The following is a 27149-nucleotide window of genomic DNA, read 5'->3' as shown; positions in this document are numbered from 1 at the left end:
TCCACCATGTCTCTGTGTGTTTGATCCGTTCCCATAGACTCACAACTTGTGGTCTCTGCAGAGTGTTTACAGGATCCCACAACCAGATGTGTATTACATTCTGCCTCGGAGTAACCATTGAGGTTGCAGTGACATTCTGTGTTTCCCCTTAGAGAGGCCTGGGAACTGGGTGACTTATCCGTGTGGGCGGTTCGTCTAGGAATACGCCTGTCTGAGGCTGGTACCCAGCATCGGTGTCAGAGGGGTTATATGTTGTTCTTCAGTACAAGGCACCTTCTGTGCCAGTAATTGGTCATTAGTCGGAGGTTAGTGATGTCTGGGAGCGATTTCTAGCAGTCACTGCAACGCCTGGACGAGGACGCCGTAGCGCCCCCAACTGGAGCTGACATGTGTTGGAATGTTATATATGGGCTAATTCTTTCCCCACGGTGACCAAATAAAAGCAGCAGGATGCATATTATTTACAGATGTTATTTACAGCATACTTGCTAACTCTCCCGGAATATCAGGGAGACTGCCTGAAATAGGGGTGATCTCCCTCACTCCCTGAAGAGTCTGATATTCTCCCTGATGCTGAGTCAGTACTAGACGTGGTTGGCTTCACCACCTGTGGCATGATGACCCAGTTCAGAAATTGTGTCCTATGTCAATGTATTGATGCCTATGGAGGTGGCCATTTTCATGGAGACCAAGATTTAATCAAAGACTGACAAGTAAGACAACATGACTTCAGTAATGGAGACAGAAATGTAAAACAAACTTCAGTCTCTAGAGATTCATTAGCTGCTTTTCTTTAACGCATAGTTGTCTACTCTCCCGGAATGTCCGGGAGACTCCTGCATTTCTGCGAGACCTCCCGGGAGAGCAGTGCAACCTCCCGGTTCTCGCCCCTGCAGTAGATAAGTGGCGGGGACGGGGCTTAATGACACAAATATTGCGTCATCTTAGCCCCGCCCCCTGCTGTAATTGGCCAAAATTGTGGCAATCGTTTAGGGAGCAGGGCCAAAATGATGTGATTCATCAAGCCCCACCCCCGCAGGCCCACCTCCCCCAGGATCTCCCTGCAGCCAACGAGGAAAAGATGTCAAGTATGATTTACAGATGTTACATATATTACCAGCACTTGTATTATCAGAAAAAAAATTAGTTTTTAGGTAAATGTTTGGTATTAGCTAGCCCTGATCATGGAGTATATGTAAATGGTGTGTGTGTGTGTGTGTGTATATATATATATATATATATATATATATATATATATATATATATATATATATATATGTGTGTGTGTGTGTGCATAGTTTTCCCTCTCTCTGCTCAATGCTTAGACTGCAAGCACTGTGTTATTATACTGTGTAAAGCGTTAGATGTCTGAGGGTGTGGTGCTATTTTGGGTTACTATGATAGCAGCACAGAATGTTGGCAGCAGGTTAGAACCTTGTCCCTGTTTCTTTCTTTCTTTCATAATCAGTGTGAAGAGAGAGACACGGAAGCCTCAGAGCGTTACTGCTGTTGGGTGCAATGAGCGTAGTTTTATGAGGGTGAACTTGTCGTGTCTGGTTTTTGCCCCCCCCTCGGCTTCATGACGGCCAGTAAGATGGGGGGGGGGGGTTGATGGAATGATTGAAATAAATAGATGCCAAACGATCACCAGTTTGTTTCAAGCGTGCAAAATTAACCAAGGTGTATAACTTGTTCATAGCTGATCATTTAGCCTTACACCTAAACAAAAGTAAATTACTTTTCCCTTTCTGCACAGATGGGTACAGAGTGGCAGTGTTTACAGCTACACACAGTGGAGGCAGCCATTTTGTGGGTGGAACCAATGTTTTGTGACATCACTAAGGCACAGGAGAGTATACGCGCTGCGCTCTTGATGGGTACGAGCCAGCAGATGGATCACTGTGTCCTGTAATGGTTAATAACGTACAGTCACATCAGTATTCTCCTTACATCCCGTTCTGTACCCGGCCTGTAGATCATCTGTGAATCTCTCTCTTCTCAATCCCAGGAACTGTGTCAAACCATTGGCTCATTAAAGTTTTATTAAGCCACCCACTGTTTTTAATTTGCAGCCCCCGCCAGCGTCGCTCCTCTGCCAGGCCGTGTAATGCAGTGTTTGCAGACATAGGAATGTGTGTTCCTGCTCCGTCTCTGGAGTAGTCACAACGCGGTTCTGTCGCACTGTCCGCTGTTCTCCTCATACAGTCACTAAAGTATCTTCTTACATCATGGAATCAAATGTATTAACCCAGGAAGTCTTACCTGTGACCAACACAATACACAACAGGGATCTTCTTGATTATAAATTCAATTCAGAGAATATTTGATGACATAATTTTTCACCCCTTGTTATACCAGCAGGACCGTTTGCAATATTGTCCCCGTTCTAGGAGGTTGGATGGGGGTCTCGGGGTGGCCCAGTGGTTAGCATTGCAGTCTCACAGCGCTGACCAGGGCCCCATCTGTGTGGGTTTTGTATGTTCTCTCTGTGTTCTTGTCAGCTTCCACCCACAGTATAAAACAATATACTGGTAGGTTAATTGACCTTGGACAAAACCGTGTCTATAAGCTTCACTGGAACAATGAAATATTCCCTGTATAAAGCACTGCATAAGATTTAGGCACTGTATGAAAAAGACTAATAATAATATAGCAGATTTTGTGTTCGCTTTATTAAACAAGTGTCCAGAGATGGGGGGGAAGGAGACTTTCACCATCTCTGCCATGAAGACTAAAGCTGAGGACACACTGTACAAAATTACTGCAGATGCAACCTCTGTAATGATTTTACTAACGTCTGAAAGTCCTGATGAGCAGCCGATTCATATCTTCACACCTACACGATCTACCTTCAGATCTGTGATCTTCATAACCATCTGCTGAAAAGATTGTGACTCTGTAAACTGTACAGATATCTGCCTACACTGCTGGTGCTGAGTGTGTACACACTGCCATATTTGCCCAACACCATTACATCGTTTATCTTGATTTTGTAGGAAGTCTAGAAAGCCAAATCAACAGACGTGAAGTGTTTTGGTAAGATAAAATATGATCGTGGGAGCGTACACGATAATTGCATGAAATTACTGTAGTGTGTACCTAGCTTACCTGTCAAAGTGGCCCTACACCCTTGGTGGCCCTCAACAAGTGTCCACCTCCCATGGATGCTAAGTAGTGGAGGTTATCCTGTTCACAGTTGTGCCATGTTTCTTTGATAGGCTGTGATGAACAGTAATCTGATGATTATTAAAAGTCTTAGGGGCGTATTCAATTGTCAGCGTTAACGCTGAAAAACGAGTGGTCAAAAAATATTACCGTTTATACGGTAATATTGCGCGCGAAAACCGTTAATACGGTAGTTTACTCGCGGAATTTCAGCTCGCCGCTCAGGGAGCAGCGAGCTGAAATTCCGCGAGTAATTACCGTATTAACGGTAAGATTTTTTGAGCGCTCGTTTGTTAGCGTTAACGCTAACAATTGAATACCCCCTTATAATCTTATCCTGATTGATGCTTTCAAAATGCCTATTTCTTTGAATGTTTGTGTTTTGATCTTCATGATGAAGCTCTTGTTTGCAAATGCACTAAACAACTGTGGGATTCTGAGAGATAGGTGTATTTATTTTAAAAATTGTTGATCTACTTTAATTGTGCACAGTTTGCCTCTATTCAGTTCATTAGGTGACTTCTAGAGACAAATTATTCCTCCAGGACAATTATTTATTGAGGGTTTTTTGTTTGTTTTTTACTTTTAATTAAGAATTTTTTGTTTTCTTTTGTACATTATTGATAACTGTTTTTTGTGTCGATCAAAGATAATAATTCCCAACTAAATTCTATGATTTAAAAAAATAAAAACATTGCACATGAACATACAGACTAGGACATGTTCTCCATGCCTACAGTCTAGTACAATGCCCGCCCTGCTCTCTCCAATAGGAGCACCTCTGGGCAATGTTCTGTGGGACAGTAGAGTTTCCCCAGCAGGGCTTGTCGGTGACCCTTGTACAGAGGGTGTAGTGACAAGTTACTTATTACAAGGGGTGAGGTTTAAATACAGGAACATTATTTTTAAGCCTAGTGGTTGTAATGCAGAATCCGTCCAGTTTGCCGTCTCCTGTGCTCCAGCCCTGTTTGTACTTTGCACAGTTGCAGGAAGTGTGATTGCAGACAGTGTTGACATTAGCGCTGATAAGCGTCTGGGCGCTGCCCCTCCTTGAGGGAAACATCCCATCTTCCTTTCACTTAGGAAGTAGTTCAACTTGACTTCTTATCCTTCTAAACCACAGGGGAAATAATCAGATACGGATCGGTTGGAGAGCAGCCAGCTCACAGTTGCGTAATGTTGTTTACACTACATGGGTACAACGTTCTGGGCGTGAAATGGAAGTTTAAACACATGTTCTGCTCAGCCGACTTCTGTACTGCAGGAACATACTGGCAGCTGTTTTGTAGATCATGCCAAGCAAAGTGTGGTATGTACCTGTCGTGTCCCCTGTCAGGAAGAGATAAACACATGTAGAGATAGGAAGACAAGAAGAGCAAAAAAAACCCATGCACATAGCAAAGTGTGGTATGTACCTGTCGTGTCCCCTGTCAGCGCCACGGGGGGCATCTCAGACCCCTGTATTGTGCTGTATGTACTAGGTTTCCCCTGGAATCACACACACAGGGCTCCCTGTGTAACAGACGCAGAGGTTATAATCCACAGTAACACTCAGTTTTACGTGAGTTAGCTGGTGAATGTTTAGTATCACATTATTGTTTTGCAGTGTTCTGGTGAAGTATCTGCCTGTGTCACCCAGTGGAATCACCTGGTTATACTGCATCCGGCCAGGTGAATAATTCCGCAATAAATGAAAATATTTTTACAATCTAAATTCCCTCACATGTACACACAATTACGTCCGTCCATTTCTAGTCAGCAGCCAGCAGTGTTTTTGGGCCAGGGAGAAAACCAGAGTATCTGGAGGAAATCAACTCAAAACACAGGGAGAACATACAAATTCCACACAGATAGGGCCTGAACTCGCAAGCCCAGCGATGTGAGGCAGCAATGCTAACCACTGTGCTTTTGTTTAATTATGCAACTGGTAACTTTCATGTATATGTGAAGCTTCCTATATCTTGACCGTATGTTTGCATTCAAGCTGAGTAGGATTTATTGCTCTCTGTATTTTGGGTATTGCTGTAAAGTGTGTTGTCCATTTTGAAAAGTAATTTGTCTATTGTCTTGTACATGTCTACCTACGTCTGTTGGTAAATCCATCTATTTGCTGAGCGTGTCGGCCATATCCTCATATTTTCTGTTTATTTGAGTTCCCTGTGCTGGTATATGTCACATAGCTGCTCCTCTGGGTTCAGATGTGTCCAATGCAGAGAGCGCAGCAGAGATGTGTCATATCCCCGGGCACCAGAAATAGACAATGTGTAGACTTAGTGAAAGTTGCAGAAGGGCGTGAACAGCACAATAAAGTACAGTCCTCTGACGGTGGAGGTGAATATAAGACACCTTCAGGGAGACATATTTAATAAACTAAACTGTATAATTATAGCATTGTAATTCTGTGTTAATTGTGGTGTGGTAATTATACAATAAACCGCAGTAGTTACTCCAGTACTAATAAGAGTAATAAAACACAATGTTGCTATTTGTTTCATGTCAGTGTGTATGTACACATGTTCGGTGTCGGTGTGTGTGTACACATGTTCCGTGTCGGTGTGTGTGTACACATGTTCCGTGTCGGTGTGTATGTACACATGTTCGGTGTCGGTGTGTATGTACACATGTTCGGTGTCGGTGTGGATGTACACATGTTCGGTGTCGGTGTGGGTGTACACATGTTCGGTGTCGGTGTGGGTGTACACATGTTCCGTGTCGGTGTGTATGTACACATGTTCGGTGTCGGTGTGGATGTACACATGTTCCGTGTCAGTGTGGATGTACACATGTTCGGTGTCGGTGTGTATGTACACATGTTCGGTGTCGGTGTGGGTGTACACATGTTCGGTGTGTATGTACACATGTTCGGTGTCGGTGTGTATGTACACATGTTCGGTGTCGGTGTGTATGTACACATGTTCGGTGTCGGTGTGTGTGTACACATGTTCGGTGTCGGTGTGTATGTACACATGTTCGGTGTCGGTGTGGGTGTACACATGTTCGGTGTGTATGTACACATGTTCGGTGTCGGTGTGGGTGTACACATGTTCGGTGTCGGTGTGGGTGTACACATGTTCGGTGTCGGTGTGTGTGTACACATGTTCCGTGTCGGTGTGGGTGTACACATGTTCGGTGTCGGTGTGTGTGTACACATGTTCGGTGTCGGTGTGGGTGTACACATGTTCCGTGTCGGTGTGGGTGTACACATGTTCGGTGTCGGTGTGTATGTACACGTGTACACATGTTCGGTGTCGGTGTGTGTGTACACATGTTCGGGTGAATCGGTGTGGTGTGTACACATGTTCCGGTGTCGGTGTGGGTGTACACATGTTCCGTGTCGGTGTGTATGTACACATGTTCGGTGTCGGTGTGTATGTACACATGTTCGGTGTCGGTGTGGAGTGTACACATGTTCGGTGTCGGTGTGGAGTGTACACATGTTCGGTGTCGGTGTGTGTGTACACATGTTCGGTGTCGGTGTGTGTGTACACATGTTCGGTGTCGGTGTGTGTGTACACATGTTCGGTGTCGGTGTGTGTGTACACATGTTCGGTGTCGGTGTGTGTGTACACATGTTCGGTGTCGTGTGTGTGTACACATGTTCGTGTCGGTGTGTATGTACACATGTTCGGTGTCGGTGTGGTGTACACATGTTCGGTGTCGGTGTGTGTGTACACATGTTCGGTGTCGGTGTGTGTGTACACATGTTCGTGTCGGTGTGTGTGTACACATGTTCGGTGTCGGTGTGGTGTACACATGTTCGGTGTCGGTGTGTGTGTACACATGTTCGGTGTCGGTGTGTGTGTACACATGTTCGGTGTCGGTGTGTTGTGTACACATGTTCGGTGTCGGTGTGTGTGTACACATGTTCGGTGTCGGTGTGTGTGTACACATGTTCGGTGTCGGTGTGTGTGTACACATGTTCGGTGTCGGTGTGTGTTGTACACATGTTCGGTGTCGGTGTGTGTGTACACATGTTCGGTGTCGTGTGTGGGTGTACACATGTTCGGTGTCGGTGTGTGTTGTACACCATGTTCGGTGTCGGTGTGTGTGTACACATGTTCCGGTGTCGGTGTGTGTGTACACATGTTCCGGTGTCGGTGTGTGTGTGTACACATGTTCCGTGTCGGTGTGTGTGTGTACACATGTTCCGTGTCGGTGTGTGTGTGTACACATGTTCCGTGTCGGGTGTGTGTGTACACATGTTCCGTGTCGGTGTGTGTGTGTACACATGTTCCGTGTCGGTGTGTGTGTGTACACATGTTCCGTGTCGGTGTGTGTGTGTGTACACATGTTCCGTGTCGGTGTGTGTGTGTACACATGTTCCGTGTCGGTGTGGTGTGTACACATGTTCGTGTCGGTGTGTGTGTACACATGTTCCGTGTCGGTGTGTGTGTGTACACATGTTCAGTGTCGGTGTGTGTGTGTGTACACATGTTCCGTGTCGGTGTGTGTGTGTACACATGTTCCGTGTCGGTGTGTGTGTGTACACATGTTCCGTGTCGGTGTGTGTGTGTACACATGTTCCGTGTCGGTGTGTGTGTGTACACATGTTCCGTGTCGGTGTGTGTGTGTGTACACATGTTCCGTGTCGGTGTGTGTGTGTGTACACATGTTCCGTGTCGGTGTGTGTGTGTGTGTGTACACATGTTCCGTGTCGGTGTGTGTGTGTGTGTGTACACATGTTCCGTGTCGGTGTGTGTGTGTGTGTACACATGTTCCGTGTCGGTGTGTGTGTGTGTACACATGTTCCGTGTCGGTGTGTGTGTGTGTGTGTGTACACATGTTCCGTGTCGGTGTGTGTGTGTGTGTGTGTGTACACATGTTCCGTGTCGGTGTGTGTGTGTGTGTGTGTACACATGTTCCGTGTCGGTGTGTGTGTGTACACATGTTCCGTGTCGGTGTGTGTGTACACAGGTTCCGTGTCGGTGTGGGTGTACACAGGTTCCGTGTCGGTGTGGGTGTACACAGGTTCCGTGTCGGTGTGGGTGTACACAGGTTCCGTGTCGGTGTGGGTGTACACAGGTTCCGTGTCGGTGTGGGTGTACACAGGTTCCGTGTCGGTGTGGGTGTACACAGGTTCCGTGTCGGTGTGGGGTGTACACATGTTCGGTGTCGGTGTGGATGGTACACATGTTCGGTGTCGGTGTGGATGGTACACATGTTCGGTGTCGGTGTGGATGGTACACATGTTCGGTGTCTGTGTGGATGGTACACATGTTTCACAGCCTGTTCTCTCCCCTTTCCCCAGACTTTGTGTGGACAGTAATGAGCGCACGCTTCCGATTGCCTGCTGGCAGAACCTACAATGTGCGCGCGTCGGAGCAGGCCCGAGACAGACAGAGCACAGAGGTGGTGTGCAGCATTCTCCTCCTGGATAACTCTGTACAAGCTTTCCGTGTGAATGTAAGTAAAGCCGCGTGCAGCTTGTGACACCCCGGGCAATGGGGCATAATCTATATTATCACTATAGGTAAACGTCAGTCACACAGAACAGGTGATTTATCTGCACATTAGTATGAGCACAAGATGTAAAGTGTGATAAGTTTGTATGTATCGTATATAAACTAAACATTCTCTGATCGCTGTGGTTCCAAAGCACAAAGGTTTTATTCGCAGCATAGATTACAGGGCAAAATATCGCATGCATACGCCTGTGCGGTCGGCACCAACAACAAGCTTCTTTCAGAGCGCTCTGGTTTCCAAGCCAGAGGTGAACAATGTATACACTGTATAGTCATTACAATGTTACAGTATTGAGGTCCACATCCATAGGTCGATGGGTCATGACTTCCCAAGTACCTGACGCCCCATTGGTTGATTCCTCTGGTCATTGTTCCTTGAGGTGGGGTTCATCTTGCCATGTGTGGCCAGGTGTCCATCCTCAGGCTCTGGCCTCTAGAACTTTATAAACCAGTTCTTTTATGACATCTCTGGAGTTGCTAGTTGTTATATGAAAAGTAATATTCGTTATACTGAGCGTTTGCAATGTGCAAATGTTGCATAAATAATACTGGAAACGTTACCATGTAACTGCAGACAGAATGATTCCAAACTCTGTGCAATGATCAATATGTTGGAAACATTAATTAGCACACATATTTTATATTAACTTAAATAAATAGATTAAACTTATTTGTATGTTGTTAGCTGCTAACATTATTGGTCGGTTGTGTATTAATCTCATCGCAACCGATGTTAGTGTACAGAAATTATTGATTACCGCCCTCATCCAATTATTTAACTTCAACAAGTGTGTTAAACTCAAATGGACAGTGCCCCTAGTGGTCCAATAGATACATTGATGGAACGATGTGAGTCTTAGTGGGAGGTGCAGAGGAGGCGCACAAGCAGGATCCGGACATAATAAGCCCCACCCCCTATCTGCCCACCTTCAGCTACAAACCGCCTACTTCTGTGCAAAGCTCCGCCCATTACCGGGTAAGCTCCTCCCCTTTTCAACATCCACAATTCCAGACTGTCCTGCCAAAATCAGGACATTTGGGAGATATACGCACGCTCGTATGGAGGTATATGTTACAGTATGCACCTGTGCACTCCTTTTGCAGCCTTACCTGTTGCCGCCACATATGCTCAGTATTTGTGTATGACATCACTGGCATTAGCGGCTCAGGCGTGGGTCACGCTGCAGGTGTGGACAGTGGTGCCAATAGGGTAAAGAATAGTTGTACAAAATAACTACTTCAATTCAGCAATACTTTGGTAAAACGAACCTACGTAGGCAAAATACACTGTTCAGTGTTACCCTGATACTCCAACGCTGCTCTCAACAACGAAAAGTATTATCTCCCCACTTCATTACGTTTGATGTCCGAATGGGATCTGATAAAGGACAAGAAGCAGAGTCTGCAGGAATTTAAGTTGTTGTGACATCACTGGCTCCACCCCTTTATGTAAAGCGTCCAATCAGCATTGTATTTCTGGAAACCAGTCTGCCCAGCTGTCAGTCACTGTCTGGCTCCTCCCTCCTAATATGACCGCCTGCTGTTCAGTTATTTCATGTTTATCATTCAGCTCCGTAATACACAGACTTTGCTAAATATTAAAAAAACAGATGTCCTGGGATCCATAGGCAGGTTCCACGCCTGAGACACTTTACATGTTTCTGTGCTGTGGATTTATATTTTTAGATTATACAAAGCTACATAAAATATTAATTTGACTAGACAGTGTGTCCTCGTAGCTAGTTTTATCGGTGGTCATTTCCCAGTCCAGCACCGTGCTCTCTCCCACCGCCGTATGGAGGATAACAGTCTAGTTTGCATGTAGAGGTTTATACTATGTAACATGTTACCAGGCTGCACCCCAACAGGACAAATTTACTGCGTCTCACACAGCGCGAGAGGTCGGAGCTGCTCAGTGGTCTCTGAGCTGATAACAATTCCACAGAGATCGGCTGGAAACAAATCTCTTGTACTAGTCTCCTCTCTCGGTTGTGTTTTATGTTTATCTTCAAAAGAGGTTTTCAGGGCACTTTTCTCAGGTCATTCGCTTGTGTGAATGAGCCCCTAAATCTTTGTCAATGCTGCTGTTATTTTATATTGTTTAACTCTTGTTCTCAAAGAATTTAAAACACCCTGTGGCACTAATAGGCCAAACAATCATGTAAGTCTGTAGACAGTGACGTACACTGACAAATGTTCACCTTTCATCACTTTCACCGTTACCTGCAGAATTCAAAAGCATTAAATGCTTGTTATAAGTACAGTGCAGTTCTGTGTGACTCTTAGCAGACCATGGACCACCGTATGACCCCCATACTGCCGGTAGCGTTCGGAAGCGTTATTAATGCCCTTGGACAAAGGACAGATTTTATATATTGCATTTATTTGACACAGAGCTGTAAGATATGTAGGAGTACATTTATCCCTAATAATTAACACTAATAATTAATATTTTGCTGTTCAAATATGTGCAGTTAATGTTCTTTTCTACATAAGGGGCAATTAAAGCCACTTATCAAGGTTATCTCATAGTAGCACCTGTATACAGCAGAGCTAGATAATAATTGAAGTAAAGGTTTATGTATAATGTGGACAGTTGATACCACACTAAAACAGTCCATGGCCTAAAATATGTGTCCCCCCTGCCCTGTGTAACTGATCTCCTGGGGCTGTCAGCAAATACGTCTCTCCAGAGATTCTGCAACTAAGGGAAAGTTTCTGGATGGCAGAAAGCGTCTGTGTGTATCAGGATTATTTATTGTCTGTAGGACGCCCATAGCAACCAATCAGAGCAGAGATTGTATTAATAGGATTGCACCACACAAGCTGATCCATGGTTGCTATTGGTCAAATCACATTATTGCTCGTTGCACCATGTGACTGCATTGGCTCCTTTTTGTTAATCCTATTCTGTACCAAGCACTTTACTACAGCCCCCAAAACATTGTGCTGTTCCCTTCAGGCATAATATATTTATAACTCTTTGTTGTCCCTTTACATGATAATTGTATATATATATATATTTCATGTAAATCTTCGTAATAATTGCACAATATATAGTAGGGCAGTTCTGCCTGGTAGAGTCACTGTACCCTGCACGGGGGCATAAGATTTTGTCAGACTAAAGAATGACCTCCCATGGACGGTGCACTATCCTTAGTGATCCATATAGAGAGGCCAGATTAGTACTAATGCCAAATTCATAAAAATAGCCAAGTACAACATGAAATGCAATTAATAAGACTTTTCTGCTGTCACCCCCAAATCCCTGTATAACGCCTAGTACAGTGTTAATGACACATAGGTGTGTGTGTCCCAGTGTTTGTGTCAGGGAAGCGAATGTCCCAGTGTTATGGATGCCAGACGAGCACTGATCCCATTGTTAGAGGCAGCAGGCAGACACGGATCCCTTCGTATGTGTGGCAGATGGGCACAGTTCTCCTGGTGATGGCAACAGATCCGCCAGTACCGATGGCATATGGGTCCCTTGGTATTCGTGGCAGATGGGCTTAGTTCCTCTTGTATGGCTGGATAATGTGCGCATGTCCCCTGGTATAGGTGGCAGATATCTAGGTATGTGCTGTGGACGTGCACAGGTCTCCTCTTATGGGCAGCAGTTGCCCTGATATTGTCAGCTGATGGTTGTATGGTAGATGAGCAGCGGGTGTCCTGGTATCGAGGGTCAGACGTGTCCCAACAATGGTTGGGGGTCCCTTCACTAGTCTACTCCCTGGAAGAAGTCTGTTTATCACTCTCCTGGAGGATCACAGTGAGTGAGCACTAACACTACAATGATGCTACATGTCCTGACCATGGTCAGTGATCGGCGTTCGGCCATCTGTTTCCAAGAATTGTATTTTCCTGCAGTTTTCATTCACTGTGTTCAGCACTGAGATGCTTTATATCACTGGGTGCTGATCTAGCCGAGCCCTGGGCTGTTCAGCACAGCACATAATATAATATAATATACTACTAGATCCCAGCTGCCCCCCAGTGTCTGGCAGGGGGGGCTCTACGCCAGTATGTCGTCTTATTGATCTCTTACTAGTCACACTGGGAATGTTTTGTGTCTTCCAGAAACACGATCATGGACAAACTCTGCTAGATTTAGTTTTCAAGTTCCTTGATCTGACCGAGAGAGACTATTTTGGACTGCAGTTGGCTGACGATTCCTCTGATAACCCCGTAAGGATGTTTTCTGTGTCTGTCTGTCCGTCCTAGGACATAACTCTGTGTTATAGACTATGTAGCGGTGTCTGATGGATGCTCAGAGTCTGTCTGTTCTCATTGATGTTTTTCAGTCTCGGTAAACGTTTTAGTTTTTGGCTTATTTTATTTTTTGTTTTACAGAAGTGGCTGGACCCAAATAAACTAATCCGGAAGCAGCTGAAACGTTAGTGACTTCTGAGTACTTGTCGTCCGTTCCCTGATATCCCGATGTACAACTCACTAAGTTCTGTATTACAGGGGGATCTCCGCACAGCTTGAACTTCAGAGTCAAGTTTTTCGTCTGTGACCCCAGCAAATTACAAGAGGAATACACAAGGTAGGGATCTCAGAACAACTGCCCCTCTCGTTTGTAAGTGGGGTAGTTGTCTCCACTGGGTGAGGTTTACTATGATAAGACATAAGTAGAAGTTTTACTTACTTGGAATGTACCATTCACCGGGGACCCCAAAGCGTTCAGCAGTCTAGTATGGTTTCCCCTATACTTGGTATGTTGGTCTGATTCACACTCAGCCACATTGTAACACTGTATGTGAACAGAGCACAAAGTACACAGGAGATTGTAGATCCCAGGTAAGTACAAATCTGTGTGTTATATAAACATGGTGAATACCGACCAATACTAAGCGTAAGCTTTTGGGTGGATTGTAACCTGCAGCGTATTCTCTCTAGGCTGATGGTGCAGTTTTATATTATACATGAACAATTATCAGTGTACAACGGAGATATGTTTTTTAGTCGGTACCTTTTAAACCATTTCCACAGTTACGTTATAATATTACACCAGACTTCACATGTAAAACGCTGATTGCTCTCAGGGTTAACATGACAATTGTCCTCTTTGTTCACTTATCTCTGCTGCTGCCTGTTCCCTGGATACAAAATAATTGTGGAGCGATTTCTTCCAAGGTCTCCTACTGAGTTATAGTGGTTATGTCCTCGGAGTCTCCTGTAACATTGTTTATCTGTGCGGTGTTCCTGTGTATAGCGCTATCTGTGCGGTGTTCCTGTGTATAGCGCTATCTGTGTGGTTTTCCTGTGTATAGCGCTATCTGTGCGGTTTTCCTGTGTATAGCGCTATCTGTGCGGTTTTCCTGTGTATAGCGCTATCTGTGCGGTTTTCCTGTGTATAGCGCTATCTGTGCGGTGTTCCTGTGTATAGAGCTATCTGTGCGGTGTTCCTGTGTATAGAGCTATCTGTGCGGTTTTCCTGTGTATAGCGCTATCTGTGCGGTTTTCCTGTGTATAGCGCTATCTGTGCGGTGTTCCTGTGTACAGCGCTATCTGTGCGGTGTTCCTGTGTACAGCGCTATCTGTGCGGTGTTCCTGTGTATAGCGCTATCTGTGCGGTTTTCCTGTGTATAGCGCTATCTGTGCGGTTTTCCTGTGTATAGCGCTATCTGTGCGGTGTTCCTGTGTATAGCGCTATCTGTGCGGTGTTCCTGTGTATAGAGCTATCTGTGCGGTGTTCCTGTGTACAGCGCTATCTGTGCGGTGTTCCTGTGTATAGCGCTATCTGTGCGGTGTTCCTGTGTATAGCGCTATCTGTGCGGTGTTCCTGTGTATAGAGCTATCTGTGCGGTGTTCCTGTGTATAGCGCTATCTGTGCGGTTTTCCTGTGTATAGCGCTATCTGTGCGGTTTTCCTGTGTATAGAGCTATCTGTGCGGTTTTCCTGTGTATAGCGCTATCTGTGCGGTTTTCCTGTGTATAGCGCTATCTGTGCGGTTTTCCTGTGTATAGCGCTATCTGTGCGGTTTTCCTGTGTATAGCGCTATCTGTGCGGTTTTCCTGTGTACAGCGCTATCTGTGCGGTTTTCCTGTGTACAGCGCTATCTGTGCGGTTTTCCTGTGTATAGCGCTATCTGTGCGGTTTTCCTGTGTATAGCGCTATCTGTGCGGTTTTCCTGTGTATAGCGCTATCTGTGCGGTTTTCCTGTGTATAGCGCTATCTGTGCGGTTTTCCTGTGTATAGCGCTATCTGTGCGGTGTTCCTGTGTATAGCGCTATCTGTGCGGTTTTCCTGTGTATAGCGCTATCTGTGCGGTTTTCCTGTGTATAGCGCTATCTGTGCGGTTTTCCTGTGTATAGCGCTATCTGTGCGGTTTTCCTGTGTATAGCGCTATCTGTGCGGTTTTCCTGTGTATGGCGCTATCTGTGCGGTTTTCCTGTGTATAGCGCTATCTGTGCGGTTTTCCTGTGTATAGCGCTATCTGTGCGGTTTTCCTGTGTATAGCGCTATCTGTGCGGTTTTCCTGTGTATAGCGCTATCTGTGCGGTTTTCCTGTGTATAGCGCTATCTGTGCGGTTTTCCTGTGTATAGCGCTATCTGTGCGGTTTTCCTGTGTATAGCGCCATCTGTGCGGTGTTCCTGTGTATAGCGCTATCTGTGCGGTTTTCCTGTGTATAGCGCCATCTGTGCGGTGTTCCTGTGTATAGCGCTATCTGTGCGGTGTTCCTGTGTATAGCGCTATCTGTGCGGTGTTCCTGTGTACAGCGCTATCTGTGCGGTGTTCCTGTGTACAGCGCTATCTGCGGTTTTCCTGTGTATAGCGCTATCTGCGGTTTTCCTGTGTATAGCGCTATCTGTGAGGTTTTCCTGTGTATAGCGCTATCTGTGCGGTTTTCCTGTGTATAGCGCTATCTGCGGTTTTCCTGTGTATAGCGCTATCTGTGCGGTTTTCCTGTGTATAGCGCTATCTGCGGTTTTCCTGTGTATAGCGCTTTCTGTGCGGTTTTCCTGTGTATAGCGCTATCTGTGCGGTTTTCCTGTGTATAGCGCTATACTGCTGTATACAGCTAGAACGTGGTTGTAATCAGCAGCATCTGTAAAAATGCATTTTATGTTCAATAGACTTTAATAACATCCTAATAAATGTATTTTATTGCAAAAAAAAATTGGAAGAAAAAAAACCTTTATTTTTTAACATTTTATCATTAATGACTATATTGTTAACAGGTGACATTAATTGAATCGTTTTTTTTTTTCCTGTGCGTTCCATTGAGACTTTATATTTCACATATGTATTGGACGTATCCTGCAGTGTATTGTCTGTTAGAGCAGAGCGGACCTAGACTGATGGTCATCAACAGATGTATCTTTACATCCGTTCCTTGTTGAATACAGACGTCCGTATACTCGATGCCGGAGTGTTTTTGAAAAACAAAAACGCACATTACGTTCGTTTTGCATTCCTTGATGAATGGGGCCTGTTATTACTACCTAATTCCACTGCACTCTCACAAAATTTCTAGGTCTGACTTGGTCTACGGTTTCACATCCCATGGTTCATAAAACATGGCATTAGTCATTTAAAAATATTGTGCTTTCCACAGTTTTATACCAACAGACTTAAGTAACATTTTTACTGCAACACTAAATGGGAATGAGGGTAGTTTGAATCCTGGATTAGGAAAGAAAATCATATTAATGCGATTTAATTATCAATTTACATTTTAAACGTGTACATTTGATATGTTTATCTAGCACTTTTAGCGCTAAAACAGCTTTCTGCGGTCACGCAGCCAGATGCGGTAGCCGCAATCACGGAGTCACATTAACAGTTTCTATAGCTGGCAGCCAGTGTAATGCAGGAACTGTGACTATCTGCAGGAACTGTGATACTCCTCACATTTTCCCACCAGTATTTAGTATCCCACAGCTTGGTGACAAGTGTGCCTGGTTAGACATGATTTCCCTCTCTCCTTCCAGATACCAGTACTTTCTGCAGATAAAACAGGACGTCCTCACCGGGAGGTAAGTCGGCACTTGTTATACGGCCAGAGAACCAGTGTAAAATAAACCCAGCATATATATATATATATATATATATATATATATATATATTATTGCTTTCAGTGTGTCTATGTTCCTGTAAGAAATAGGAGGATGAGGCAGTAACGAGGGGGGGCCAGACTAGATTTTATTTTCTGCCTCAGATGAGCAGAATTTTCCTGCAGTGCCAGACAGGCACTTTACCCCAGTATACAAATAGGATATATGTAATTACCAGCCATGTGTACCCACAACAGTTATCTGTCAGGGAGAACTGAAATACCATCCATACGGTGTACAGTACATGCGGCTGAATTATATCTGTGTCTAAATCCTCTTCTTCCATTCTGGAGAAAGTGAGATCACACTTCTAGGAAGGGTGATAATGCCTAAAAATGTATGAGGGGGGGTGGTTACTACTTTGGAGTGTCCCAGAAATGTTTGTGACATTAAACTTGTTACAATGAACGTCTCACGTCAGACCTGCTGATGAATCTCTTCACACTGAATATTTAAATGCAGCAGAATTTTCAATTCACTCTTATTTCCAGTTGTTTTGCATATTATATATAGTGAAGCTCAGAAGGATGTTGTTATTGGTTGTTCACTTTCCAGTAGTCAGAATCAGCTCCTCAGTTTGCATCTGTAAGCAGAGAATTGTGTTTTTATGTATTTCATACGTTTGTTATTCTGCTGAACTGTACCCACGTTCCTGATATTGTATATACGTGGTTGCTATATCTGTATGATTGTCAGGCGCTGCGGAATCTGCGGCACCATATTAATAAATAACAACCGTTAGACAACAGCCCCAATATATAATACAGTAATGCTTGGTTTATCCTCTGGTTCTAACCAAGGTCTTATCTTAGAGAGAATGTTATCAGTATTTCTCTGGGTCGCGCTGCTGCTACATTCCTAGATTCTGCCTCACATCTGTCAACGTAATGTCACACACTCACACTCTTTTTCACACTCGCACAACTTGGCAACACTCCCCGGGAGCCTGAAGAGTCCGAAGTTCACTCCCCCTCTTTACAGTGGCCGCTCTTTTCAAGCAGCTATATATAATAACCCTGGTACTCACACGTCACAAACTATCACTATGTTGCATTTATCTTGATGTTGACTAAAGCGTCTCTCGGGCATGAGAGTACCAATGTTTGATGGGCAAGAAAAGTCAAACATCACATGATTCAATAAAGGTTTTATTTTAAAAGGCTAATTTTAAACCAAAAATGTTTTAAGAGGGGGAAGTATCCTAGATTTTCTTAGCAGGATGGGGCCATTGTGGAATAATACGAATATTGTACCTATAGTGCTCAGTCTGTCTGTACAGATCGTCTATCGTCTTATCCTTTATTCTCATCCTTACAGATTGCCCTGCCAGTACAATACTGCCGCCCTGTTGGCTTCCTATGCAGTTCAATGTAAGTATTTCTACAATAGTTACTTTACATCTCGTACATCCTGTAAAATGATACATACATGTAACGTGTATCGTGGATCTTTCTGTACCAAAGTGTATTTAAGAACAATCTCAATGTATTTCTTCCCGGTAACATTTTTTTTTTATAAATAAAACAATTTACTCACTATCTAAATTCAAACTAATAAGATATTAAATCTCTGCATTTGTGGGTGTAATCTTTTGAGGACTCTCACCTACTCTTGATGCCCTCGGCTGTTTGGGTGCCATTTCCGACACTCTACCACCATAGTAACGATCGCCTGGACTAGAATTTTTTTTGTCTACAGTATTTATCAACATACCATGTTTTCCCTATTTTCCTAATCATGCACGGGGGAGCTAATCTAATAACCTCAAACTTTTTGTCATACATGAAAATCCTGAAAACATAACCTGTTGAGAGATCTTGATGAGAGGGTGTAGAAACTGCGTTATAGACCCTAAAGAGAATTTATAGCTGTACTCTCGCTGTTCATTCCCCAATTGTATTTATGTTTCCTATTCCTTGTCATACTGACATCTAATTAGTAGCTTTTTCTTTCTTGTAAGCTGAACTAGGAGACTACAGTCATTCAGATCACCTGCCCGGGTACCTAGCGGACTATTCTTTTATCCCCAACCAACTTCTGGACTTTGAGAAGGAAATTGCTAAATTGCATCAGCAGCACAGGTGAGATATCGAGACCCTTAGCTGACCATCTAAGTGATGTATACATTTATGGGGACCCTTAGCTGACCATCTAAGTGATGTATACATTTATGGGGACCCTTAACTGACCATCTAAGTGATGTATACATTTATGGGGACCCTTAGCTGACCATCTAAGTGATGTATACATTTATGGGGACCCTTAGCTGACCATCTAAGTGATGTATACATTTATGGGGACCCTTAGCTGACCATCTAAGTGATGTATACATTTATCGGGATCCTTAGCTGCCCATCTAAGTGATGTATACATTTATCAGGACCCTTCGCTGACCATCTAAGCTATGTATACATTTATCAGGACCCTTCGCTGACCATCTAAGCTATGTATACATTTATCAGGACCCTTCGCTGACCATCTAAGTGATGTATACATTTATCAGGACCCTTAGCTGACCATCTAGGTGATGTATACATGTATCAGGACCCTTAGCTGATCATCTAGGTGATGTATACATTTATCAGGACCCTTAGCTGCCCATCTAAGTGATGTATACATTTATCAGGACCCTTAACTGACCATCTAAGTGATGTATACATTTATCAGGACCCTTCGCTGACCATCTAAGTGATGTATACATTTATCAGGACCCTTAGCTGATCATCTAGGTGATGTATACATTTATCAGGACCCTTAGCTGATCATCTAGGTGATGTATACATTTATCAGGACCCTTAGCTGACCATCTAAGCTATGTATACATTTATCAGGACCCTTAACTGACCATCTAAGCTATGTATACATTTATCAGGACCCTTCGCTGACCATCTAAGTGATGTATACATTTATCAGGACCCTTAGCTGATCATCTAGGTGATGTATACATTTATCAGGACCCTTAGCTGACCATCTAAGCTATGTATACATTTATCAGGACCCTTAACTGACCATCTAAGCTATGTATACATTTATCAGGACCCTTAACTGACCATCTAAGCTATGTATACATTTATCAGGACCCTTCGCTGACCATCTAAGTGATGTATACATTTATCAGGACCCTTAGCTTACCATCTAAGCTATGTATACATTTATCAGGACTCTTAGCTGACCAGCTAGGTGATGTATACATTTATCAGGACCCTTAGCTGACCATCTAAGCTATGTATACATTTATCAGGACTCTTAGCTGACCAGCTAGGTGATGTATACATTTATCAGGACCCTTAGCTTACCATCTAAGCTATGTATACATTTATCAGGACCCTTAGCTGACCATCTAAGCTATGTATACATTTATCAGGACTCTTAGCTGACCAGCTAGGTGATGTATACATTTATCAGGACCCTTAGCTTACCATCTAAGCTATGTATACATTTATCAGGACCCTTAGCTGATCATCTAAGTGATGTATACATTTATCAGGACCCTTAGCTGACTATCTAGGTGATGTATACATTTATCAGGACCCTTAGCTGATCATCTAAGCGATGTATACATTTATCAGGACCCTTAGCTGACCATCTAGGTGATGTATACATTTATCAGGACCCTTAGCTGACCATCTAAGTGATGTATACATTTATCAGGACCCTTAGCTGACCATCTAAGTGATGTATACATTTATCAGGACCCTTAGCTGATCATCTAGGTGATGTATACATTTATCAGGACCCTTAGCTGACCATCTAGGTGATATATACATTTATCAGGACCCTTAGCTGATCATCTAAGTGATGTATACATTTATCAGGACCCTTAGCTGACCATCTAAGTGATGTATACATTTATCAGGACTCTTAGCTGCCCATCTAAGTGATATATACATTTATCAGGACCCTTAACTGACCATCTAAGCTATGTATACATTTATCAGGACCCTTCGCTGACCATCTAAGTGATGTATACATTTATCAGGACTCTTAGCTGATCATCTAACTGATATATACATTTCTCGGTCAGTAGACCACGTGGGATAAACATTTCATTCCGTGGCTTCTATAAAACATGCAGACACACGACTCACAAATAGCTGATTTATAAGCGTAAATAATTAACTTTTGCTCTCTGCTTTTATAGTTGCTGTAGGGTTATTATTCTTATTTTATTACAGTGTTTGTCCCCAATTATAAAGCACCTGGAATATGCTGGTGATCTATAAATAAAAATAACAAAAATAAGGTTAGACTTAAAATTGCAGTTTGTTCTCATTTTTTTGATACTCTAAGGATTGGCAAAAATAAATAAATAAAACAAATGTCGTTTGTTAAATTGTTTAATATAGTATCGCCCTGATCCTTTCTGTACATTTATTATAGACCACGGGTTATCAACTGTTGATTTTAACTTCTATTGTTCCATTTTTTATCCGTTTTATCTTGGATGTTTTATATAACTGTACTTTTTTTTTTTTTATATTGGGTGTTTTGAGTAAGTACCTGTTTGGGTTTGTGTAGGTATTTCATATCTCTGGGTACACCCCCAATTATCACACAGTTGTATGTTTATGTGCAGCCCTTTATTAAGCTTCAACTATTTTGGGTTCGACCTCAGCAGAAATGTTACGTTTATATATAATATCAGAATCCAGCGTTTCCCACTGCTGAATACACATAATACTTACTGCGCTATAAGAACTCTGAGAATGATACGTTATATTCCGCAGTAACTGAGCGCGGTGATAGACCTGGAACCTGCAGCGGTAACATTGGTGGGTTAGTTACCAGGCTCAACCCGCCTCCAGAAATGAGATTATCTTCACTGAGAATTACAGTATCAATTACATCACCTTCCAAATGTTGCTGCCATTGTGTCTGGACACGTGTGTAACAATGTCAGGATGGATGTGTCGAGAAGTAGAAGAGTCCTAATATATATATATATATATTATATAATCTACTATATAAATGCCTAGTGGCGTGTGTGGAAAAAAAAAACCAAGCTGCAGCGCCACCTGCTGGGCAGAGTTATACACTGACCTATATATTTCTTGAAGGAGAAGTGACAGTTGGGAGTGGTTGGTGATTGCCGGGGGTGACAGTGGGGAGTTTTTAACACCTTAAGTAGCTTGATGAAGGATGTGGCGATGAAGATGAAGGATGAGGTGATGGAGAAAAATGATGAGGTGGAGACATGTGGACAAAACCACGTTAAAAAAGGGCGCTTGCGTCGGGAAGTAACGCTCTTCCCCTGAGGAGGCGTGGGCTAGGCCCAAATGCATGACAAGAACCTTTTTAACACCTTAAGTAGCTTGATTTGACTAGAATGCATGAGTATCATGCACGGGTTAACTTGTGTGTGTGTGTGTGTGTGTGTGTATATATATATATATATATATATATATATATATATATATATATATATATATATATATATATATAATGTTATTATCTGTGGAATAATATTTCAAGTGTAATTAAAACTAATTATCTGTCACTCACTTTTGTTTTCCTATTAAATCACTGTTCTGGTTTTACTTATTACAACACATTAGGATTTCCTGTGTATCAGTAATATCAGTAATCCTGATGGTAGATGATGTGTTTTTGTTGTGTGTGTGTTTCAGGGGTCTGTCTCCAGCAGAGGCAGAGTTCAGTTACCTGAGTACCGCCCGCACCTTGGACCTGTATGGAGTGGAGCTACACTACGCCCGGGTCAGTAACTGCGTCCTTCTCCCAGACAGTACTTGTTATATGTCTCCCACAACGTCACAGGGCAAGTTCATGTACTGTATCTGTAGGGTCACTTGTATCTCACTGATCCCCTTCATGCCTCCCTACAACCCCTTTTTAATAAATGAGAGCTACATTCACTGGTTATAGCTGTAGAGCTGTGTGTGGTGAAATAAACCATTTACTAAAATAATACAATGACAATATGTTACAACTTGACTATCGAGTACTAACAGCAGTAAATGGGGTTTAATATGGGGGGAGGTAGAGACCTATAACCAGGAATGGGAGCGGGTAATGAGTGTGGAGGAGAGACGCAGATATCGGGCAGAGAAAGGACGGAATGAACTGGGAGTCAAGGTGATGTCGGTGTAATGTTGTTTTTCGCCTTGTACGATGGTAGCAGTTTATTATATTGGATCTGGTGTAATACAGCAACCGACGCAGGGACTGACGAAACGGAGCCGCAGTAGAAAAACCTTTTACAGTTAAAACAAGTCTAGTTGCATTAACGTTGTGTCTTGTGTGAGATATGTGCGTGTTCGGGAGATGGTTCTTAGTTGTATGTAACAGGGTTTGGATACAGGTTGGATGTGAGCGCTACGGAATATGTTGGCGCTATATAAATAACTGATGATGATGATGATGATGTGGGGAACAAAGGTCATTTCTAAGTCCAGTATGACACTTAGGGCTAGATTTACTAAGCTGCAGGTTTGAAAAAGTGGGAATGTCGCCTATAGCAACCAATCAGATTCTAGCTTTCATTTATTTAGTACCTTCTACAAAATGACAGCTAGAATCTGATTGGTTGCTATAGGCAACATTCCCACTTTTTCAAACCTGCAGCTTAGTAAATCTAGCCCCTAGACTGCGAGCTTGTGGTGTAGGGTCTGTTTTCATGTTGTCCGCAGAGTAGAGATGTCAGGTAAGTAGCTTTTATTCACTGGTGGGAAAATGATTGACATTTTGTTTAATTAAAATCCATGAAAAAAAAAATAAAGGCTACAGAAGAACTTATCTAATACGTATGTTGTGGGGACCGCAGCAATATTATGTAAACAAACCCTATAAAATATAAAACCTAACTCCAAGGGGGGTATTCAATTGTTAGCGTTAACGCTAACAAACGAGCGCTCAAAAAATCTTACCGTTAATACGGTAATTACTCGCGGAATTTCAGCTCGCCGCTCCCTGAGCGTCGAGCTGAAGTTACGCAAGTAAACTACCGTATTAACGCTTTTCGCGTAAACGGTAATATTTTTTGAGCGCTTGTTTTTCAGCATTAACGCTGACAATTGAATACCCCCCTAGTGTCCTGAAAATACTTCTGTGCCTGTGTCTGTAGTTTATAATGTCAGAGATATGCTGCTTCTGTGAGTGCCGAGTATACAGTTATTATTAGTGTTTAAATATAGGATTGTCCCTTTATAAATAGTTATTTTATACCTTGTTTCTGTGGATGTGACACTTTCTGGGTTACTTTGTTGTGTATATTTGTTTGCTGTGAGCAGCTGTTGTAATTTATAATCCTCCCTCTTTAATCTTTCCAGCAATTGCACTATCACAATTATGTTTGTAAATCCACCTGACTGGTTGTGTTCATCGTACTTCTCACAAGTAGAAGACTGGATGGTTTATTCTTAATGCAGATGATGCTAAGAGTCTTGTTGTACAATATTTTGATGTGGCAGATAGTTAGATATATATACATTTATTCTATATCCATCTTCATTGGATGTGTCCCATCTATATTTTAAAGATCTCTTCCTTCACCTCCAGAACACACATGAGACTGATACTTGTATTGTGGGAGTTGTTTCTCCAAACTACGCGTTTCACAGTCAGTCGATCTTCCTGTGTTTAAATGTTTTTTTATCGGTCTTGTTTAATTATCCTTTGCTGATATAGAGGCTTCTGGTAACAGATTAATCTGATTTCAGTGTCCCATTGGTTTCTGTCAGTAATGAGTGATTTTATAGAGGAGTCTGATCCAATTTCTCCTATCTCTGTATATCAGACGTTTCAGCGGTTCCTGAACTGATTGCATATAGGATATATAAATGTGTATAATATTAGATGAAGTCATTCAGTACAATGTGGCTGGGTGCAGGCTGTTTTATAATGACAATGAATGTTGGTCACAGTGTTTGATGAAGTCATGTACTTTATAGATATGACCTCTCCCTTCCCTATATCTCTTAGTGTCTGTTTACCTATTTAAAATCTCACCAGTGTGATGTTGAGTCTTTACATTTCCTCTTAATAATGGTCTAATGCTGCCCATCCATACAGACACTTGGGTGGTCCGTTTAGTAAAGTCATCCCAAATTGCACCATGTGTGAGCACAGAACCTTTGGCACTGCCAATCAGTCTAAGAGTGGCATCAACCAGATGTCTATCAGGACTGGTACAATTTTAGTAAACCTATACTCTGACTTGGCTTATGCTGCTTCCGCCTTTCCTGGCTGTTACGCTAGTAATCCCCCCTCCCCACTGTAACTGACAGATGAGTGTATTTATTGGGGTGATGCACAGAACAGGTACATTATCTATGGAAGCCTCAGTATGTAAATACATGATCACAATACAGCCTTATGACATTGGGGTACATTTTGTCCTCCTCAGCTTTATACACCAGAAGTTGAACAAAGGACCTTTAAATATTTGGGCACCCTTCAGTGCAAAACGCTTCCTTTTTGACAAGCATTGAAAGGTGGGAAATGTAATTTAGGTTTGTCCCAAAACAGTGAGAGTGGCACGGACTGGATTACCACAGCGCAGGTTTATGCTCATTATAACTATCATGTCCTTATAGTATTACCGCCGAGCCTATTACACTGTGCGCCAATCCTCTTTTACTCTCTCCCTGCGCCGTCTTCCTCCTGCATCTGATGACAGCAGCGCGCTTCTCGCAGTGTAATTTGCGGCTTTTGGATGTAGTCGATCTAAAGTCACATAAGGATGCTAATTTCTGTATCAGATTCCCTTCCCACAGCTCCGTAACCTCGGTCAGAGAAATGCTCTCTGCAATATGTGGGGGATTCCTAAACAGGCTGCACCCCCCAATCTGCTTAGTGTTACACATGACTTGATCATCCTTATTTATGAAAGACAATTCCACCTGTGACTTATTAAGCTACAAATGATTAAAGTGTCTGTCATATAACGAGCATATGACCCAATTTACGATAGTCTTTTATTTTATTTTTTAACAGTATTGTGGCAAATGCTGTATAATAATGTTGTTTAGCTTTTTATTGTTTAATAAATCCCCCTATTGTGCAGTAGATAATCCACCTGTCTGGAACCTGAGGTGTCGTTATTGAGATCATGAAGATGTAAATTATAGTTCCCGCCGCGTTGTCTCACAATCTACACACATTTGCCAGCAGCTAGTAAAGGGGTTGTCCACCTTCAGGGGACTTTAGTTTGTTGGCCGGTACCCGTCGTCCTGCAGCTTTCCGTATGTCATGTGACCAGGCTGATGGGTCTATCTCTCTGCATTAGATATAGTTGTATCCAGTGAGTGACTTTGTGTCCTTTCTCCGGTGATATAAAGACACCAAGCACAATAGGAAGCGAAGGAAAAAAAAAGCGTTGTGCTTAGTAAAAGTTGCAGAGGCCGCATGCAGTATAATAAAATTATCAGAAGGTGGAGACCACGTTCATTAGACTGCAATTTGTATTGTAATAGCTGAGGTGACCATAGCAGCACCCAGTAATGTGAGTGGCGGATGTTGTACCAGATGAATTCATGGCTTTTTTATTCCTGTTTACTAAGAATTTGATTATTTAATTGTAAAATCACTGGATTCACTGAGTGGGGTTTTATTTTCCCATCTACTATAATCCATCTGACTGCAGCATCTTCGTTAACCCCTTAGCGCTTGTACGCAAAGAGCCTTCCCGCGGTGCCAGCGGTTTTCATCTGTTTTACTTGTGTCTTGTGCACATTGATCGTCTTTGTTATAAATTTGACTTCAGTTTTTTTTGTTTTTACTTCAGTGAAAGTAGGTTCTGAATCCATTAATGTATTATAAATATATACCGTCCCCAAAAACTGGGACAAACCGTACTCCAAACACATGATTATATATACGCACCGTACCTCCTGCACGGACAATGCAATAAAAACGCTGCATTTAGGAAACTCCCATTAAACTGGTTATATCAACCAAGTAATACAGACTGTTATTTATTGCTGCTGTTTAACCCTCTTCCCCCTTTCGGGAGACATCTGACCTCTGATTCAGCAATTCCAGATTGCAAGCTCTTAATGCAGTCACTGTGAGGAGCTCTGCTAGGCAGTGTAATGAGGAGAATATCATATACACAGACGTGGTTATTCCTGCAGTCAATGTGAGGAGCACTGCCAGAGTAATGCCAGGGGCTGTGTGGAGAAACAGACTTTTTTAATGTTTCTAGTAGGATTTGGGCATGATGCTCCGAATTATGGAAAAACACCTTTGTCCAGAAAAGCTACAAAAGCTAATCATTCAGAATAATAGACCCCATATAACATCCATAGATGTATCCAGATGTACGTTAATTGTTAGTACACAACTACAGCATGATCACCTCCCAGATAGCTGGATCCCCAGATGTATTACCGCTGTCATACGCAGTGTTAGAACATCACTTTATTTAATCTTTGTGCAGAACCTTGTGTGTTGCTTTACCCATCGTCAGACAAGGAAACTGATTTGTGCAATATGTAGCAGCAG

The 27149-nt window shown here is 42.8% G+C and overlaps 1 protein-coding gene across 1 annotated transcript; it reads left to right on the top strand.

Annotated features, from left to right (window-relative positions):
- Positions 1 to 4326: 4326 nt before the first annotated feature.
- On the top strand, positions 4327 to 22431 carry LOC142132757 (tyrosine-protein phosphatase non-receptor type 4-like; the record flags this gene model as incomplete). Its single annotated transcript, XM_075194441.1, has 9 exons — positions 4327 to 4474; positions 8414 to 8568; positions 12705 to 12812; positions 12978 to 13020; positions 13095 to 13173; positions 16566 to 16610; positions 18006 to 18058; positions 18649 to 18769; positions 22316 to 22431. Coding segments are annotated over exons 1-9 (853 nt in total), but the record flags the coding sequence as incomplete, so codon positions are not given.
- Positions 22432 to 27149: the final 4718 nt, after the last annotated feature.

Source organism: Mixophyes fleayi, unplaced genomic scaffold, assembly GCF_038048845.1.
Source record: "Mixophyes fleayi isolate aMixFle1 unplaced genomic scaffold, aMixFle1.hap1 Scaffold_3673, whole genome shotgun sequence".
Classification (NCBI taxonomy): Eukaryota; Metazoa; Chordata; class Amphibia; order Anura; family Limnodynastidae; genus Mixophyes; species Mixophyes fleayi.
This window is presented reverse-complemented; position numbering and strand designations above follow the sequence as displayed.